Below are 12706 nucleotides of genomic sequence, written 5' to 3'. Positions count from 1 at the left end.
AAAATTATGTGATGACCTTTGGACCAAAACTCAAACTTAGGCTTATTCACCCATTCCACATAGATAAAATGTCTTTAGTAGTCTGTTCTGTATCATATGAAATAATAAAATCACCCCAACAAATTTGACCTGATATCTGAAAATTTTGTGATTTTTTTGGGATCACAGTTTTTTTTCTATTTTGGACCGAAAACTCTAACTAGCAAAATTCTCAATAAATCTAAAAATTTGGCTTATTTACCCAATCCACGCAGAAAAAATGTCTTTAGTAGTCGGTTATGTATCATTTGAAACTATAAAATCACCGAGCATTTTTTGACCCGAAATCTAAACATTTTGGGGTTCTTTTTTTGTTAACACAGCTGCTGATATGAGCTCTGAGGATGATACTACATGTGGAAGTGACGATGCATTATCAACTGATGATAGTACAACGCAACCTACTGCCCCACTGGGTACGTCTCTTATTAAAGTACTTTAATGTGCCAAGAGCAAACCACATCATTTTTGCTTATAGCGCCTTCTCAGTGTATTGACCCAACTCACCTGACGTCATCATCAGGATTATCTTGGATGGTGGGCAATGTCACTCTGCGTTATTCAGTTAAGTGTGCATTTTAGGCGACGCGCGATTACAGGTAAACCTATTGCCCACCAACGTGTTGACAGTCGCCGCATGTGACGTGCGTGCAAGGGGTCAATAGACCAACACTCAAGAATAAACTTCCAAATCCAATCAGCATGAGACAGATCAAAATCCTTTATTTTAGCAACAGTTAACATAATAATAGGACATAAGATTCATACTGCCTCTAGCGGTTAGACATCTGCTCTAGAATTGCAAAGGTCGTGGGTTCGAATCCTACCTAAGTAATATGCCTGTTGTTTATTTTTTCACAGAACTCGGAAAGTACTGAGTATAGACCTTATGCATTGACGCCATCAAGCCGCCATCTTAGAGGAAAAACAGTAACAAAACAATCAAGACGCATAGATTTGTACGTGCGGCGCACAGTAATGGCCAATGAACAACCTCCTTTTGACCTCTAGGTGAGGGCGCTCTACTGAAATGACGTCATGTGCATAAGGTCTATATAGTGCTAACACACATTTTGGGTAAAACCAAAATTAATAAACTAAAGTTCTTATGATCAATTCAGAGTTTGAAATAAAACTTTCTCAATGTATTCTTTGTTTTCTTCAATCTATTTTCTTTCTTACCATGACGGATCATTTTCAGAGCTAAACATCAGCAGAGTTCCAAAGGATCTCTTCAGTGTTCTATTTGAATGTAATACTTCACCGGTGCCATGGAAGTCTCTACTAGCCCATGCAGTGATACTCGAGGAACCAGTGCTTGCCATCATAGCGTCATGCTATAAGGTGCGTTTAAGTTTAGTCCTTTATTCTAAGATTGGCAACAGCAAACAAATGTATCAAATGTAATTTGAGACTACAACAGCAATTGAAACATCATTATTACATGGTTAAGATACTTAGACTGTTAACGTTTTTACCATAGAGATTGATATTTAATTTATCCATTTCCTTTCCACAACTTACCTCCAAAGTCATGGAAATAAAATTAACTCGGATGAAATATTTATGCAGAGTTCTTGAAGAAGTATTTTCTGTGGTTTACAATTCAAATCAAATCACATTTTTGTAGAGTCGGTAAGCAGAACTGGTGTCCAAATTAACCTGTTAAGCAGGCTACCAGCAGGGTATCTTGGCTGGTAATATGTTTTTGCTGGTAATATGTTTTTGTTTAAGCAGGATTATTTTTCTGTCTTAAGGTGCATTTCACTGAGAATTGTCAATGCCTTTTATTTTTGTTTTATGTCTATGGGTTTTTGTTTTTACATGTGGGTTAAAGGAAAATTCTGAAAATCAAAATCTGTAATGCAATAGCCCGGATAGATGCATTTTTTTTTGCTAAAACACAGGCCAGTGAAATCTCCCCTTTAAAACGTATATCCAGGGTGATTTTTTATGGATTTTTTTTTTTTCTTTTCCCCCCCAATAATTTGTTAAGCTTTGCAACAATAATGAACAACTACAATAATGTGAGATAAGCCCTAGTTACTGGATTAATGGGGTGCCCCAATTTGACTAACGTAAATGCGTGACACACATATGACGTAACACGATCATTCTTACATCATATACTGTTTCAGCTCTTTTTTCAAGGGTCCACTCACATGCCTGAAAACAAATTTGTAATGTCTTTGAATTTGTTGTCGTTCTTACTCAATAAAGGACTGCGTTCCTTTAGACTGTCTCTGCACGTGGCTGTTGACCTCTCTGGATGACCCAACCTCTACCGCTAAGGTCACTGGGTCAATGACCTCGGTCCAGTGGCACAGCTGGACGCTGGAAGAGCTGACGTTGATCGTTGAGGTTGCCATGACAGCCGGTCTGGCGACACTCTTGGCCAAAGGGTTCTACATATTTGATAAGGTGAATGCATAGTCTGAAAGAAGAAAATATATATTTTGTTAGTATTGTTTGAAGCTTTGCATGGTATGGCTAAATACTTGTAGGAAGAAACTTTAAATAAGTAGTAAACTTGCGGGTACAATTATGTGTGAATCTCTTTTGTAGGAAAATGTGAACTCAATCAGTCGTTGAAGTTGCGAGATTACAACAAAAGAAAAAAACACCCTTGTCACACGAAGTTGTGTGCTTTCAGATGCTTGATATCGAGACCTCAAGTTCTAAATCTGAGGTCTTGAAAATTACTTCTTTCTCAAAAACTACTTTACTTTTGAGGGATCCACTGCTCACAATGTGTTATACTATCAACCTCTCCCCATTACTCGCAATCAAGAAAGGTTTTATGATAATATTTATTTTGGGTAATTACCAATAGTGTCCTATGCCTTTAAATGAGCCCTAAGGGGTGAGTCCAACAAAATCCCAGGTCAGTGCAAACTTGCGTGTTTGAAAGTGTCAAAACATTGTATCCAAGATGTACACATTAAACCAATAGGCATCAGGACACAACATTTTTCACACTGCATTTTCTTGCGAGATCTGATGCTGTTGTCACATCAAGATGCAACATTTTTGCCCTGAGGTGACGATAATACTGTCTCAGCCCTAGCAGGTTCCATTTACATAAATTTCAAAAATCTTGAAATCCTCTTGTTGAAATTTTTTTTACACTATCCCTCCAAGATGAGGATGAGACTTATCGTTCTTGCAAACCAGCAAACTATTTTTTATGTTTCTATGTGGTGAATTTGTTATCCAGGACTGCGCCTTGAATTCGTTTCTGAGTTTCTGCGAGGCAATGTTGGTGAAATGTGACACATCTCGAGCTAAGATCTGCCTGCAGGACTTCAAGGCTGCTATTCTTAAGGTAAGAGGCAGCATTCATTCTCTGCACAACGACACACAAATTTTGTGCACGCGGAGATGTGGGGACTTTAAAAAGAAAAATTGTATGCAAGTCGCCAGACACACAAGGCCTAAAGGCCACTTCAAGGTGTGGGCTACAATTATTTTTGTCCAGAGACCATTGCCACCTACATGTACTACTAGGGCTGAAACAGGGTTACCCCTTTTACAGTCCATATGCATGTAGGCTTGGGTATCATCAGTCCGAAGCCTGGCCGTTAGAGCAGAAAGCACTACCTTCCCAATTTTACGTAGCAAGTGTCATGACCGAGATTCGAACCCACACTCTGCTGGTCAAACACCAGAGATTGAATCCAGTGCTCTTAACCGCTCAGCCATGACATGCCTATTGTCTATCTTCATACAAGCAAACATAACAAAATTTTAGTTGCCTGAGAAACTTCTTTCAGCCTGTTTAGCTGTTTGGATGGCCCGCCCCAATGCTTTTGTTTACAAATATCTGATTACAAAACACATCACCTAAACTATAAAACCAACTAATTCAAATGAAATTGTACCTGAGGTTCAAAGAAGTTAACGTTAATATTAAAAAATGGCCAGTTATATCACAAGAGAAAATGGATTCTATAAATTCAAGATAAAAGGGAAAGAAGAAAAAAAATGTTTCTATTTTTGTACATTTTTATTTTATTTTAATGTTTGATGCGTAGCAGATTTGCACATGTGTAGCATTAAAGGCAGTGGACACTTGATAATTACTCACAATAATTATTAGCATAAAACCTTACTTGGTAACGAGTAATGGGGAGATGTTGATAGTATAATACACTGTGAGAAACGGCTCCCTCTGAAGTAACATAGTTTTCGAGAAAGAAGAAATTTTCCACGAATTTGATTTCGAGACCTCAGATTAAGAATTTGAGGTCTCGAAATCAAGCATCTGAAAGCACACAACTTCGTGTGACAAGGGTGTTTTTGTCTTTCATTATTATCTCGCAACTCAAATTTTCACATGTTTGTTATTTTATGCATATGTTGAGATACACCAAGTGAGAAGACTGGTCTTTGACAATTACCAATAGTGTCCACTGTCTTTAAATGATGATGCTTTTCTTTTGTCTTGTTGTTTTTCACAGTGTCGCAGAAAGGGTATCTCAGGATCAGGGTCTCAGAGTCCACGAACCTCAGCGGATTTCAAGATTGGAAATCTCAAGTGGTATGAGGAGACGGCTAGCGCTGTGGTTCTATCCATGGTGGTGACTAGTACCACCTACTGGGATACCTGCTCTCTGCTTGAGGTCTTAGCTCATGCAAACTTCTCTAGGATCGTGTCGAGACAAGGTATGATAATGTCGTAGCCGAGTGGTTAAGAGCATCGGGGTTTATTTCACAAAGAGTTAAGGCTAGTCTTATCTCGAATTAGGACGAGTTACTCATTGTTCCACTTTGTTTTTCCAGCCCCTGACTTCAACAAGCTACACAAGGTAACGCAAGCCCTGACAGACACCCCAATACAAGCCGAGATAACTCGTCTTGTTGGTGTCAATGAGCCAGAGTACACAGCAGAGTGTAACAGAGTCTTACAATGCTTGAAGGAGACAAAGTCGTTCAAGAAGGCTAAAGAGTTCGCAAGCGTGGCCGGACTTCCTGTAGATCAAGTCATCGTTGAGCAGGTATTGAAAATTTGTTTTTCATTTTGAAACTTTTTACATAACCTTTTTGTTTGTGGGATTTGTGACATTGCCTTTTGAAAAATGTGTATATCTTTATTCCTATTTTTCTACAGTTGCTCTTTGACCTGAATGACCTCCAGAGGTCAAAGGTCTGGAATGCTGAATCAGGCAGGATGATATTCTGGAAAACGTGTCACAATACATTCAAGGCCAACCGTGTTTCAGGGAGTACAGCATCAACATTCTTCCAAGTAAGTTCTGGATTCTATCTGCTGAAAAACGCACCAAAACCCAAGAGTAAGATTAGCTTGATCTTAATTTCGAATCCATCAAACTATTTCTAAAAAGCTTTGGATGATAAGTTGACTTGGTTAAAGGGTATATTGGTTAAAACACACCTCATGGCCTTAAAATAAAAGTCCAAGATTTGACCAAAATCAAATTTAGGAAGTTATTGTTTCTAGATTTTTCATTTGAAATGTCTATGAAAAAAGTTGGAACTATACATGTAGTATTTTTAACAGAAAAATATATTGCAGTTGCTTTGCTCTCAATATATTAAATAAAAAATTAATGGTCGAAATTGCAAAAAAGAAATAAAAAAACAACATGATAGCAAGTTAGCGTTGATGTATCCGGTAGGATATTTTGCTGACTTAACCGATGGAGATGGAGATGATGACGTCATCATGACATCACTACAAATTTAAGCAGTTGATGAACTTTACTACCAACACACCAAGTTTCAACCCAGTCGTACTTTATTGGCACTGTTTATCGAGTAAACCTATGTTTTCCTTTGTAGAATCAGGTGAATGAGCAGAAAGACTTACACGCCAGAGAAAAAGCCACTTTGCTTAGTCTTGCTCAAAGGTGGTTATCTAATGAGACCAGCGCACCTTCACAAGTAAAAGCGGCTGCAGAGAGACTACAGCAAGAGGCCTGGAGCTGGAGACTAAGAGCTGAGGTGGAGAAGGTGAAAATCCTTTCCTGTATTTCCTCAATTAAAAAAAAAAAACTTCTCAAAATCCTCTGTCTTAATAAGTCGAACCCTTTTAAGTTAAAGGAAACCTGAAATTGTAAATGTGGTTGTCGGAGGAAAATCTGGATGGGAAAATTCTGTCTCATCAAGTAAAGATTGGCAACCCAATCCCCCAAATCTCCGTCCCTACACCCCAAGGAACCCTTAGCCTATCAGCAGAGTGTGGCTTACACAGCTGGGGCAGAAATTCAGTGCTTGCACAGTAAGCGGAAAAGGGTGCTTGTAAGTGCAAAATTCGGCGGTAAGCAGAGTCATCAAATTGGGCCCCTGTGTCTTTGACATCCAGATCCATCTAATGCTGTGTTTTAATTCTCAGATGGAAACCAGCTCTGTCCCTCCTTCGCTGCTAGAGGGCGCTTTCACTACTGGCCCCGATGATAGGTTCGGTGATATGGACTGTAAGTGTCTCATATCAGAAGAGTTGCTGTACATTGCTGATGTCAAGGTGGATCCGTACTCACCTCCAATCCTTAAAGATGAAAAGGTAACAAACTGGGCCAATTTAGCTGAGCGAAAATGACTTGCCTTAAAGAAATATTGCATTGTTTGTGACTTGATTAATATGTTGACTTATGCTCAGCAAACATGTGTAGCAGTTGTGTCTAATCGAAAGCTTCAGTATTCTTTAATCTCGTAGCAGAAAATGCAAGTTAGTGCAAACGTTATTGTTTAAAGATGATTTGATATAAAAGTTGTGTATTTTCCTCCAATTCCATCACAATGAAAGCCTCAAGAATTAATATAGTGCTCTTTTCAATATACATCCAAAGTAACTCAATATTTTAAAAAATCTGATTTTTTTGTGAACAAAGGGAAACTTACTTAAGCAGGATTTTATCCTGCATTTCGGTTTACTTGTTGGTGCCTTTACCATTTGAGCTAACTAGTCCGGTGTTTACGGTGTCCCTATTTTGTCAATATCTTTGTTTCAAGGCAATTCTTATTCTACTCTATTCTTATCTAATTCTCAGGAGGTAGCAGCGTTGAATTTAATCTTAGGCAACCTTCTCGACAAGTGCTGCATCAAGAAGGCCTATCAACTAGCTAAACAGTTCAACCATTATCACGAGGACCTCTCAATCATACTGACCAGCATCCAGTTAGCTATGGGCCTCATTGCAGCCAATCAGATGAAGCCTGACATGAAGAGAATGGTGGCAGAGGTGGGATCCAGAAGTCTAGGAGGTGGTGGAGGAAGGCAAAGTAGAAAGATGAGCGATGCTTGGAAGGGTATGATGTCTAGAGGGATGCTCACAAGATCTGCAAGTAGTAAGTTTTCTTTTTTACGGGTTTGAAGAAGTGAAGATGCTTGGTTTAAGAGATTTTATGTTGGGAAATAGAGTAGCCATCTGGTCACAAGTCCGTTTCTTTTAGATAATCTTGCCTTTAAAGGAACTTAGTTAACTCACACAGGGGGATATAAACACCAAGCTGGCAACAGCAAGTCTCTCTTGAACAAACATTGGTTTAACTTCTATGACTATGAATTGCACAAACCAAGAAATTGTGATTCATAATTAGGCAACAATACTTATTATATTTTGTGTGAAGTCAACAGTTAGCTTGGCCAGATTCGAACCCACAACCTTGTGATTGCCTGTCCTGCAGTCTAACCACTGGACTAGGTCAAATGCATCAACTCTGAATTAAGCTTGACTCTGACCGAAGCTTCATAAATATATGAGAATATCAAATAGAAACTAATGGCTTCTCTTTATTATGTCTTTTACAGCTGTGAGTATGACCAGCATGGCTAGCCTGGACCAGTATGAGGAGGAGTTAGATGAGACACTGAACACTATGGAATCACTCTCAGCTAACTGCTCATCCCAGGCTAAGCAGTGCTGTAATAGAGTCATCAATGCATACAGAATAGGCCAGGTAAAGATCACACTCATTGAACTCATTCCAACTGTTAAAGTTGCCTTGCCAGATTTTCTCTGAAATTGTTAGTTTTAGAACATTTTTTGACTGATAATGGCGTTTTGTCTACATCCTTACGGACTGTGAAGGGGGTAACCCTGTTTTAGCCCCAGGAGAAGGTTGCAACGTGTCCCTGGTGACAGTTAATTTGGGTCGTTATCCAAAATAATGTTGTCATTCTTATGTATTTTTGTTTTTGTTTTTTATTTGTGTGTAGATTCTTGGCAGCAGTTACAAGTCGGTTGTGATTCAAGCTCCATTTGATAGCCTGAGATCCATACTACGATGCAGTCACCCACAACGCTTTGCCATCTCCAAGACATTCATCCTGGCCAATGAAATGACTGACATACAGGCAAGGCATATACTGCTATTTTGTTAATATGAGTGATGTAATCTTTGCTGCAAGAACATGAAAAATATTTTTGTAATTACCTACATTTGTACAGCACCGTAGGCTGAAAACTGTGTGAGCTTTCGTAGTAATTGTTGCTTTGAAAGCTCATGCAGTTTTTATGTAATTAGTTAGTCGTCAAGTGCTACCACAACCGTCCTTGTTTTCTCTTATATAAGATTCGGGCATACAAAAGCCATTGTTACATTCAGCCAATAACAAATTTATTGGGTAAAACATTCTTTTGCTTGGTCTTACCTTAGGTGGCAGGGTTTTTATGTGAAGCAGTTGTCACAAGCTTGAAGGCACGCCATCCAAAACGCAGGGAGGGTAAGATCTACATATATATTTGAACACAGTGTATACTTGGTTTGCAGTGACACCATTTTTATATCTACTTCGCGTTTCAAGTCCCGCTCTAGTCCATGTATTTTTGTTCAACCTCAATTTAATTATTCAGCCATCACAACAATTTGTTACATTATTTGTTCCATTCTCATTCCTTTGTATTATTTATTGTTGATTATTCAGTTTGGTTTTTACCCATTTACATTATACAATTGTTGCACGTTGTGACGGGGTCCATGGCGTTTTGTACACTCGAGGGGGGAAATGGAACCCGAGGCGAAGCCGAGGGTGCCATTTCCCCTCGAGGGTTTACAAAACCCAATAAAAACCTATATTGCACGGCTAATATCACTACCATGCGTCTTGTGTGTTCTATGTCACGCGCCAAGTTTGCTTGAAGATAAATACGTTATCACACGCGCGCTCGTGGAAATACGGAAAATGTAGCGCGTCTGCATCCCATATCCAACTTAGGCCTTGTTGGATATGGGACGCAGAAGCGCTATATTTTTCCGTATTCCACTCGCGCTTGTGTGATAACTTATATTGTTGCACGACACATGATTGGTTCTCGACCAATCAAACTTCACAATTTGTACAGAGGTATAACAATGATGTTTGTTAGCACTGTATACACAGTATTTTCCAGAGTTCTGTAAACAAAAATCACAGGCATATTACTCGGCTGGGATTCGAACCCATGACCTTCGCAGTTATAGAACATCTATTTAAAAATGCTAAGATTATTGTTATTTAATAATAATATCATAATAAAATCATTTATTATTTTGTTTGTTCATAATTGTGATTTTGTGTTTGACTGAAAGGGCTAGGTGCCACGTCGAGGTTTCCATCTTCACCATCTCTAGGCTCCTACATCAGCCAAGATCTGAGTGAGAAGGAAGAGTTCAGTCAGTTGATACAGCTGTGTAGAAACCCGGCCATCCTTGGGAATAGACTACTACAGGAAGCGACGTCATTGGTCAGCTCAGATGCTGGCAACAGCAAATCAGGTCAGTAATTGGCTGTCAGTTGGTTATGCAGATGCGGTTATTTGTTTTCTTGGCAAAGCCAGAAATGGAAAGTTTGTTAATAGTTGTAAATGGAAATAACTTTAATGATCGGCCCCTAGGAAACCTTGTCATCCCTTCAATGGGGGACGCTTGGTGGCAGCAGACTTACCAGGTAAACTCCATTGTTCTCGGTTATGTGCGCATGCTCAGAAATACGTCAACAATGGAAATTTACCTGGTAAGTCTGCTGCCACCTAGCACCTCAAAGTCTCCCATTGCCTTCATGCATTTTTTGCTATAGTGTCACTGGTTCCCTTCTGCGCTTTACACACATTAGCATGAAACGGGCTATAAGGACCACCGAAGAAACCATGGTCCTAAGACTGGTTCCAGCCTAGGTTCAAGTTAATAACGTCGACCTTTAGTTAACTATGATACGCACTCAAACTTACTCTTAATTGAAATAATTTATTTTTACATTGGATTGATTTGACAGTTCTGACCATGGAGGTTGAGCTAATCGTCAGAGCCCATGATTGTCACACTGTTTGCTGTAACATGGAAGGGATCTCTAACGTACTCAGGAAGTGTCGAGAGTGCAGCGATGCCCTCACCCAGTCAGAAGAGTTCACCCTGCTGGTGAGTATAATTTAAAGGGAAGGTACGTGTTTGGTAATTACTCAAAACAATTTTTTTATTAAAAACTGACTTGGTAACTAGCATTGGAGAGCTGTTGATAGTATAAAAAATTGTGGGAGACGACTCCCTTTGAAGTAATTTTTTAAGACTTCGAGCTAGAAGCCTTTTCATCCTATTTGAAAGCACACAAATTCGACCAACAAGGGTGTTTTTTTTTTTCATCATTTTCTCCCAACTCAGATAACCAAGTGAGCTCAAATTTTCACAGGTTTGTTATGTTATGCATATGTTGAGATACACCAAGTGAGAACACTGGTCTTTGACAATAACCAATAGTGTACCTTCCCTTTAAACACAAAGTACACCTTTGGTTTTTGGAACCGTTCGGTTTGTCATTGCTTTCTAAATGTAGAAGTGTTCAATAAAACTAGCATGTGAACATTTCATTTCAAAAGGTGGTAGTGTTTTTGAGTTATCGCCAAAAATTGAGAGCTTTTATGTCCACGTAGGAAAATAATCCATAACTTGAATACACAATCTGAGAAATGTATGTGACAGTCAAAGTTTCTTACATTTAAATTTTGAGGGACAAAAACTTATATCTTTTTCCATAATCACGTTACTTTGAAGTGAAATCTTTCTCAAAATGCTTTACACTATCGAAAGCTGCTGTACTTATAATCAAGTAAGTTTTTATTGCCATTAATCTTAAAAGTGATTACCAAACATACACCTTCCCTTTAAAGACACTGGACACTATTGGTAAATGTCAAAGACCAGTCCTCTCACTTGGTGTATCTCAACATATGCATAAAATAACAAACCTGTGAAAATTTGAGCTCAATCGGTCGTCGAAGTTGCGAGATAATAATGAAAGAAAAAAACACCCTTGTCACACGAAGTTGTGTGCTTTCAGATGCTTGATTTCGAGACCTCAAATTCTAAATCTGAGGTCTCAAAATCAAATCCGTGGAAAATTACTTCTTTCTCGAAAACTACATTACTTCAGAGGGAGCCGTTTCTCACAATGTTTTATACTATCAACCTCTCCCCATAACTCGTTGCCAAGAAAGGTTTCATGCTAATAATTATTTTGAGTAATTACCAAAAGTGTCCACTGCCTTTAAAGCTTCTGCCAAAACTGAAACGTCTCTCTTCGGCTTCTCTCCATTGGGTTATTGGCTAGTATAGTGTTTAAGTTCGCTGTTTAAACCCTTGGCTTCACCTGTTCACAACCAGAAATGAAACAAATTTTAAATATATAAATATTAACTCTTGCAACCAACAGGTGCGGTTATTGACGGGTGTAGGGAGATATTGTGAGATGTCTTATGTCTTTGATGTACTCCGAGCTAACCAACAGTTTGAGCTTCTCTTTAAGCGAGGAGGGAAGGTGAGATTGTCATATTTATAATTTATTTGTTTTGTCTTATTTAACAAGAGTGGCCCCATCAGTTTTCAAAGAATCGTTCTCTCTGTGGGCCCTGGGTCACATAAACAAACAGTAAGTACAAAAAAGACACCAAACATTAAAATATAACCAAATCCATTCAAATCAATATTTAAAGAGTAAAAGGGTTCAAAAGTTAAAATACACCACAACGACCTGGACAAAACAGACCTATGCAATACTAGACTTTTTCGATGGTTCAGCCACGTTGCTTTTTCTACATTTCATTAAGCCAGACTTTGGCTGGGAGGAATAACATCTTTTCACAAGAATCATTTTTTTCTTTAGAGGAACTCTCACAGGTTTGTGTTATAAAGTAATTTTAAACCTTGCAATTTCGAGTTAATTGTACTTTTCAAAGAACTAAAATGTTTTGCTCATTAAATCTTTACATTTTTATGGCTAATTCATGCATAACATACATACTGCGAAGTAGTCCATTGTCTATGCAATCTTGTTGTACTTGAACAATTTCCAGGACACCAAGCTGAAGGTTGCGCTACTGGACTACCTGAAACGCTGTGACCCTCCAGACACCGAGGCCTATAACTTTGTAGCCGTTAAGTTTGAGATGAATCGGGAGATTGCCGAGCTGCTTATGAGAGATGCTCAGGAGCAGCTGCAGAGCTTTAATAAGAAGGCTATGGGTAAATAAGAATTCTCGATCATTTGGGGCAAATGAACAGCCAGTTAAAACATTGTGATATCCTATTTCATGCAAACTTAAAGTACTTCAGAACTGTTTTTGATATTACTTCAACCAGTTTTCTTTTGTGTCATGCGTTTAAATCTGTGCAAAATCGCTTTAATACTAATGCATGAAAGTAAAATCGGCTGAACAGGCTGCTTTTTTTGCTGAAA

At 38.6% G+C, this 12706-nt stretch overlaps 1 protein-coding gene across 1 annotated transcript in view; it reads left to right on the top strand.

The window, feature by feature from the left end:
• The window catches only part of LOC117295666 (spatacsin-like), a 34786-nt gene that overhangs the window by 18345 nt on the left and 3735 nt on the right, over positions 1–12706 (top strand). Inside the window, exons 23-39 of the mRNA XM_033778376.1 lie at positions 363–455; positions 1241–1383; positions 2260–2460; positions 3257–3364; positions 4500–4704; positions 4822–5036; positions 5150–5287; positions 5842–6012; positions 6395–6562; positions 7050–7347; positions 7811–7959; positions 8219–8356; positions 8659–8725; positions 9571–9756; positions 10253–10395; positions 11684–11788; positions 12324–12492. Coding sequence (XP_033634267.1) covers positions 363–455; positions 1241–1383; positions 2260–2460; positions 3257–3364; positions 4500–4704; positions 4822–5036; positions 5150–5287; positions 5842–6012; positions 6395–6562; positions 7050–7347; positions 7811–7959; positions 8219–8356; positions 8659–8725; positions 9571–9756; positions 10253–10395; positions 11684–11788; positions 12324–12492 — 2697 coding nt within the window. The remainder of the gene's footprint in view (positions 1–362; positions 456–1240; positions 1384–2259; positions 2461–3256; positions 3365–4499; positions 4705–4821; positions 5037–5149; positions 5288–5841; positions 6013–6394; positions 6563–7049; positions 7348–7810; positions 7960–8218; positions 8357–8658; positions 8726–9570; positions 9757–10252; positions 10396–11683; positions 11789–12323; positions 12493–12706) is intronic.

The sequence above is a fragment of the Asterias rubens genome, chromosome 10 (genome assembly GCF_902459465.1).
Source record: "Asterias rubens chromosome 10, eAstRub1.3, whole genome shotgun sequence".
Lineage (NCBI taxonomy): Eukaryota > Metazoa > Echinodermata > Asteroidea > Forcipulatida > Asteriidae > Asterias > Asterias rubens.
The sequence above is the reverse complement of the archived record's forward strand: the minus strand, read 5'-3'. Positions and strand labels throughout refer to the sequence as shown.